The sequence below is a fragment of the Zea mays genome, chromosome 9, assembly GCF_902167145.1.
Source record: "Zea mays cultivar B73 chromosome 9, Zm-B73-REFERENCE-NAM-5.0, whole genome shotgun sequence".
NCBI classification, from domain to species: Eukaryota; Viridiplantae; Streptophyta; class Magnoliopsida; order Poales; family Poaceae; genus Zea; species Zea mays.
In genome coordinates, this window is record NC_050104.1 from 119440859 (window position 1) to 119448186 (window position 7328).

Sequence of the window (7328 nt, forward strand, 5' to 3'; positions counted from 1 at the left end):
TATGATAATGACATATAAAAGATAATTAATCATGACATCAAATATATCCATAACAATATGGATCATGAGAACATAAAGCATATGAATTATATAAATCGTATAAATACGATAAATATGTAAACTGACTGAACAATTGAAAATAAACAGATGGAAACATAAATAACATGACTGTAAAATTAAAACAGACAGAACTATCATATTATAATAAGACAGAACAGATAAGATAAAATCATTCCTACATATGAAACAACATAGATGAATATATGAAACATGTATAATCTCCAGAACACAAAACAGTAAGTAAATAAACTGATCGTACCCTCCCATGCGCTCTGATGATCCAGATCCTTGGCCAGCTTCTTTTGTCATGTTGGAGATGTTTTGGGCAGTCGCGTAGACGCTCCCCAAAAACCTAATTGCTGATCCCCCGTGCAAGGTCTCGAACGGCACCGGCTTCGGAGGCACGTGCCCTCTCGCTTCTCTGTGCGCGCAGAGTCACGAGATGGAAATACCCTAACTCGGCGGCTGGACTGTGATTCTGAAAGTGTTTTCTCGCGTGTCCCGAGTGACAGGGGTGTTCCTCTATTTAACCTCTTGCAGAGGGAAGTTGAAGGAGAAAGGTCGCCGAGTCACGCCAAGAGTCGGTCAGCTCTCGCCGAGTCATCCCATGAGTCGGCCAGCTCTCGCCGAGTCACGCCATGAGTCGGTCAGCTGAAGGAGAAGGGTCACTCGGCTAACGAAGAGACAGGGTCACTCGGCTGACGAAGAGACAGACAACTGAAAGGTTAACGCGGTTAGTGAGTGCTAAAAATTAACACAACCACACCACGCCCGACCGCTCGCCCGCGAGCTCGCCTGCCTGCCACGCCAATGCCCGGCCCGGCCGGCGGCGCGCGCGCGTGTGGCACGCCCTTGTCCATTTCTTGACTTCTCAAGTTAAGTGGAATAAATCCCACCATATAAGTCAATTCAAAAGACCCTTGGACTTCCAATGTGGTACTATTGATATTCTCTACCATTACACACCATAGAGTTTATTCAATAAATGGGCCAAGCCCATAAAAGATCCAACATTAGTAATTATACTTTGTGGACACAACGTGACTCTAAGACAGTTTCAAACAACTTTCTTATCTTACCTTCTATTAAATCTTCTATTTCAATTATAATATAAAATAATATTTTGCACCTACTGGAGATGACCTAACCCTCCCTGTCTTTGGGACTCGGGTACTCGAGCAGCCGCAGCCGACTCGTATAGCCTGAATACCTGATCATGTATATTAGGAGGGCCGGAGACAGAGATGAGAAATCCGACTTAAGGGTCTGTTTGAAAGCATATTATTTTTTAAGAAATTGATTTCTATCTCTAGTTTCTAGAAGTTGGTTTATGAAAAAAAAACTAGGTGGGCATGTTTGAAACCCGGTTTATAAGAAATCAGTTTCTAGTTTTTTGGATACATAATGACTAACTTACCCTTCCTTTATTTTAAAAAGCCGTGTCAATAGACATAGACGTAAATTTCACAAAATCGACAAGGGCATGACGTAATTAAGAGACAAAAAATGGTTGTAACTAGAGAAAGCTAGCTTTTTGGTTTTTAATAAAGTAGGAATCTAGTTTCCATAAACTGGAGCATAAATAGATATATTTGGAACCACCTAGTTTTTATAAATCAGATTCTTAAAAACTAGGTGCTTCTAAATAGAACCTAAGACCATATTTGCTTCGTTCTAGGATTATATAATCCATATAATCCAGCTTATTGATTATCAAGCTGTTCACTTGGCTTTAATACGAAATGATTTCTCTCTATAGATTATATCTACAGCAGTCCAAACATCTGATTTTAATCTGAAGCGAACAACCTTATATATGCACTTATAAACCTGCTTATGGAGGTATCTAAATTATATATTCCATCTAATAATTTGTGCTTGTAAATAAACAAGACAAAGTCGAGTTGAGGTACGTTGAACACGCACCTACTTGCAGCTGCAGCCGGTGGTTACGTGCACGCAGCCCAGTCGCAGCCGGCAACTCCGCACCCGCAGGACGACGACGTTGCTGGCCCTTCCGGTCAGTAAAGCCGTCAACACGAATTTTTCACGTAGCCACGAAGAGGTAACCATGGTAGTGGAGTGTTCAACGTCCTGGGCACAGGAAATATACACTCGACGACGTCACGACTTTCACATTTCCCGGTGCGTAGAAACCGTGCACATATTGGCCATATATTGACATGAACACGAGGACGGCAAAGGTTTCGTGTAAACTGACGTGAAACCATGTCATGCAGGTTGACATACTCTGATCAAGTGAGTGTGAGACTGAGAAAACCTAAGTTACGCAATAGTAATACGAGAAAACAGATACGTACAATTTGACAGCAGTTTGCAGCAGGACCCAAGGTCGCGAATTCGTACATCGATCAGGCAACAATATTTGAAGGCCACGGTGCTCTCCCTAAATCCTAGGTGCAAAGGGTGTTTCTGCTGAAAGTGCAGCTCTGTCATGACGGCTTGTGATGTTTGAAGCCGAAAACTCTTGGAGTGTATTGCTGTGGCGGCTTCTGCGGCTTCAAGTGCGGATAGGTCATCAGGAAAAGATGAGGGAACGTCGTCCCGAAGTATGATCCATCAATGCCTGGGTAAAGTAAAGGACATGCAAGGGCAAGTAATGGCAACTTACAAATATCCATCTACGATTATTATTTACCGAGAAAGAGTTTACTGACAAAAAAATTGAGGACTTGAGGCAAGTAATCAGGGGGGAAATGTTCAGTGTGGTTCACCAGGCTGTTGGCATGGAGATCAGGGAAAACATAAATGATGTTGCAAACAAAAAATATATTACTTCAATAGTTTCGAATGGTGGTCAAAATATAAATCGCTTGAAAAGAACAGCATAAAATGGCCAGTAGATGCAAATGGAAGTATGGAAATATCATACTGTACAAAACAATTAAAAGAACAAATCAAAAGGATACTGCCTTGGTACATGGATATTGGATAGTTAAGTTCTTCGCATTTTGGACAGTATATCTTCACTGTGCTCGATCTAGGAACATCCGATTGACCTGCTGGAAGACAGGGCTGGCCACAGCAGTACACTCTGGGGCATCCACCAAAGTCACGATTCTTGAACTTCTCCAACTGCGGCAAATGGAAGTAGAATAGTTCAATATCGAAGGGAGGTAAGAGGAGCAAAACATGTCCTGATCCCACTTAGATCATTATAAAGGTTACCATTGCAGCTAGACCCTTGCTGGTTAAGATGTATCGTGCATGAATTAATCCATATAGTATCTCTGCAGACAACTCGATAAATTCTTTTCGCTCCTCAGTGTATGTATCTGTACATAACAGTCATGTCTCATGAGTACGATTGATCTAGACCTATTAGCTGGGCCACACGCACTAGCTGACGGGATTGATTAAGAGATTTATCACCATAAGTAATGAATGCAGAAAAAGATAAGTAGATTGAAAATAAGTTACAGACCATAAATTCAAAGGCAAACCAATATGCATCAACTTCCTTAAGGAACAACAATCTCACCATCAGAAGACTCAATGTCTAAGATGAGATCAAGTGCATAATCATAATATGGCACCTGCATACTCAGACCACAAAGGTTAAAATCATCCTGTATATAGTCATCATCGATCTCACAAAAGAATTCATTGCCTCGCAATGTACAGAACCATGAAATCCAGGATGTGCCCTCGCTCTCAGAACCACTGATATCAGAATCTTCATCTTCACTGTCAGTTTCAAATTCCTCTGCAATTCCAAAAAGAAAAAAAAAATCAATGGATGCCTAGCGATGAAAAGCAAATATGCTCATATTCAGTTATTCACAGCTACTCTGGATGAGAACCAACAACCATAAGCAAATAGAGACAAACACTACAAAAAATATTTTAAACCATGCTCTAAAAAAACTAGAACGAGGTGGCATTTTATTAAGAAGAAAATAAACACCCAAATTCAGCTCGATGAGGACTTCAACCTGGGTGGTCTGCGCATATGTCCACACCCTCAAGTCCTCAACCAACTGATCTAGCTCAGCTTCATCATGCTCTAACAAACAAATGTATATCGTTTACATTTTAATATCAATCCACAACAAAAAACAAAGCAAACAACAGCAAATATAAACCAAAAATATTTCTTTTTTATTATGTGCTCAGGATTTGTGGACTGGTATCAAGTTAATCCTAAAGTTTTAGCCAAAGGTGCAGTCATATCCTACATTAACGCACGGCAGTAATACCATTGCCGAGATTAGCAGAACAACAGTAAAAAAAGATGAAAAATCCAGTAGACAAATTAAACTACAACTGAGGCAGAACATGCTCCCACTTCCTTGAGTCTGACGAGGAAAATAAGCGGTCATTGTGTACATAACTTCTGTTGTTTGAATGGTTAAGATACTGCTTTAATGGTATATTGTTATAAGCCTTTCTTAGCCAATGCTTCGTTTGTCTACAATGTGAACATAACTAACCCACAATCTGTGCAATAGAATCCTTTTCTTCTGACCCAGCCTGTTCAGCCATTCAACAACTTCATGGTTCCACACTAAGAGTGAAAAAATGAACCGAACAGGACGACATCATCTTGTTTGTCCAGTGCCTCGGTGGCACTTACCCCATGTGTTCGACTCGGAGAGGGAAAAAAGTGTGACTGTGTTCAGTTTGTTGGTCAGGTCCACATGTACCAGCATTGATCCAACCAAAATTAACAACATGCATCAAAGAGAGGATCAGCAAAATGTTTCCCGCACCATAAGGCACAACATATGATTAACTCTACATCACTAGATTCGGTTCCTGGTGCCTCCCATCCTATTAACTTTCATTTCGTTCATCATATCATACTTCTCCCCTTATCATCTAGAAAGACCTTTTTATTCTCATTTTGACCTTCATTGGTAGGTCTGGTGCAGTTGTGAGAGTTGTCCCACTGAGTCACTAGGTCGTGGATTTGAAGCAGCCTCTACACATTTGCCCACAGATAACAGAAACCTGAGAATTCCGCTGATCCAACTGAAAGGTACTCCCTGGTTGTAAATCGTTCTGGCTTTTCTAGTACATAGCTTTGACTATGTATCTAGACACGTATATCTAGGTTTGCGGTACCTATATATGCCATAGAAAAGCGAGAACAACTTGCAGTTTGGAACAGAGGGAGTAGTACCAAGCAGAAGAAATAATCACATATTCTTGAGCAAACAAGATACTATACTATCACTCCCTCCAGTCAGAAGGTGACACTTCAGACATCATGGTAGAACTAATTGCATGTCAGTTTGGTTCTAGGATTCCATTAAGTAGAATCTCCAATTTTATGATTCTAGCACTTATGATCCTAATATTTGCGATCGTACAATTGGAGTTTCGATCCCATTCTGGATCATGATTTTAACAAGCTTGGATAGCATTCAAGTTGAAGAAACAAAAAACACAAAGCATTCATGTTATGATTCTGTGTAATAAATGTTTTGCAGCCTTTGATCCATCTCATCCTTAAGGTAATCCAAGTCACTTTCAATTACCATGTTACACTTACATTTGTTTCCTCATTGTTGGTTTCAGAGATACCCCAGCTCCTGAACCCCAATAGGAGCAAACCACTCAAACTCTTTAGTCTTTGGCTTTTTGCTCATTTTTACTGGTTTCTTAGAGGGAGTTTGTTCTATAGGGACTAATTTTTAGTCCCTCCGTTTTAGTCCCTAAATTGGCAAACACAGGGTCTAAAATAGAGATAGTCCCTCTTTTAGTCCCTGTGTTTGACAATTTAGGGACTAAAATAGAGAGACTAAAAATTAATCCCTAGAAACCAAACACCCACTTAGTTTATATTGCTTATAACAACACTTGTTGCAAAAGAGCCAACATACAAACGGAAAGCATGTCATCTTCCGCTTCAGGCAAGGAACATCATCCGCTTCAGGCAAGGAAGTGAGCTTCTCATTGAATGGGGACATAAAAACGGAAGCCACTAAATCTAATCATAGCACACTAAATTTCAGCATAAGATTCTGTACGAAAAAAGACGAAATACAGAAAAGTCGCATCTTTCAAACCAAGCATGCATTGTGGCAGTTCATCGTACACAGTGACGAAGGTAATCAAAACACGTAAAGAATAACGAGGGTTCACGAAAGATATAGCTCTTACCACCATCAGACACCTTCTCCGCCTTGCCAAGCGACGCCGGCAGTTTCCCGGCAGCGAGGCGCTCCCTCTCCTTGGACACGACGCCCCTGGAGGTGGACGGCGACGACCTCTCCAGGTGCTTCTCGAGCACGTCCTTAATGCGCTTACGGTCCATCCCTGCGCCGCCGTCGCCGTCGCAGCCACTAAACAAACCCGATTCACGTAAGTTACCGCCAGTTTCTCTCCCCCGATTCATGCGGACAGGTCCAGTTATCCGCTGCCAAGAGCCTCGCAGTACGGGCTAGGGTTTGCGCTGGCTGGGCAGGCGGGGGAAACGAGATGGAGAGAGAAAGCATCAAAGCAAGAGGAGAGGGACCAGAGAGGTGACGGGGCGCAGGGCGAGAGGGGTATAGAAATGGCGGTGGGTTGGGTTCAGAGCGGGTGCATCATCGTGCATCCGGATTTGATATCCGAACTTTAGACCTGATCTAAACTTAAACTCGTGGGCTCATCGCTCCTCTTCGTTTAATCCATATTACTTCTTGCTAAAACCCGCTGGGGTTTCACGCTCCCTCCGCATTTCACGGCTCCAGCCTCTCATGCGTGCCGACACGTGCCCATGGACCCGAAATTTTTCTTCAATTCAATAGAGCCGCGTGCGAGCTATACATCACATCCGCGGTCCGCCCGTCCCCATCCGACACTCCATATACCCACGTTGTTCCTCCCGCCGCGCCCCTACCTCCTCCCGACCTCGCCGCCATCGCCTATGTCCCTGACGCGTTCGCCGGCGCCAAGCCCACGGTCGTAGGTGGCCTTGTGGCGCCACGAGAGCCAGAGCTCTGGGAAGCCGTGTAGCAGGTCCCAGTAGGAGCACCGTCGGCCTATCCTCGGGCCCCGCTCAGCAACATCGAAGGAGACGTTGTTGACGTCCGCGTTCCAGTGCCGCACTTCGCCCTCGGGGCCCCGCTCAGCACCGTCGGACCCGCTCGTCGTCGGCACGCCCGACCCGACAGCGAGGGCCAAGCCCGCCGCGCCGCGCAGGGGGTCCTGGGGCCCCGAGCAGAATGCCGCCATCAAGCCTGCCACGCTCAACTTCGACGCCGAGAGGACGACGCCGGTCAAGGAGCGGCCGGCCTTGTCGACTCCGGTCAAGGACC

General features: G+C 43.8%; 1 protein-coding gene across 6 annotated transcripts; it reads right to left on the bottom strand.

Annotated features, from left to right (window-relative positions):
• Positions 1–204: 204 nt before the first annotated feature.
• LOC100274243 (uncharacterized) lies at positions 205–6797 on the bottom strand. Of its 6 annotated transcripts, XR_004852436.1 has the most exons (7): positions 6190–6664; positions 3563–3787; positions 3250–3356; positions 2991–3156; positions 2382–2647; positions 1987–2154; positions 205–777 (listed from the first exon to the last, which is right to left on the bottom strand). XR_004852436.1 is itself a non-coding variant. In XM_008660092.4 (5 exons), exons 1-5 carry the CDS (start codon positions 6422–6424, stop codon positions 2514–2516), a joined length of 867 nt encoding a protein of 288 aa, XP_008658314.1. In that variant the 5' UTR covers positions 6425–6797; the 3' UTR covers positions 2253–2513. The 6 variants fall into 6 exon arrangements, 3 of the variants coding, with proteins under 3 accessions (XP_008658314.1, XP_008658315.1, NP_001142083.1); XR_558238.4 differs by lacking the exons at positions 205–777; positions 1987–2154 and adding an exon at positions 2739–2799 and having other exon boundaries at positions 2253–2647; positions 6190–6669; XM_008660092.4 differs by lacking the exons at positions 205–777; positions 1987–2154 and having other exon boundaries at positions 2253–2647; positions 6190–6797.
• Positions 6798–7328: the final 531 nt, after the last annotated feature.

What these genes read in the sequence shown, in the direction of transcription:
- LOC100274243 (NM_001148611.1), bottom strand. Translation starts at nt 6,424, where the DNA reads ATGAATCGGGGGAGAGAAACTGGCGGTAACTTACGTGAATCGGGTTTG. An exon ending in AGACATTGAGTCTTCTGATG is followed by an intron (nt 3,357 to 3,562) that starts GTGAGATTGTTG and finishes TGTTATGTACAG; the next exon opens with ATACATACACTGAGGAGCGA. An exon ending in GCAAGGGTCTAGCTGCAATG is followed by an intron (nt 3,157 to 3,249) that starts GTAACCTTTATA and finishes CATTTGCCGCAG; the next exon opens with TTGGAGAAGTTCAAGAATCG.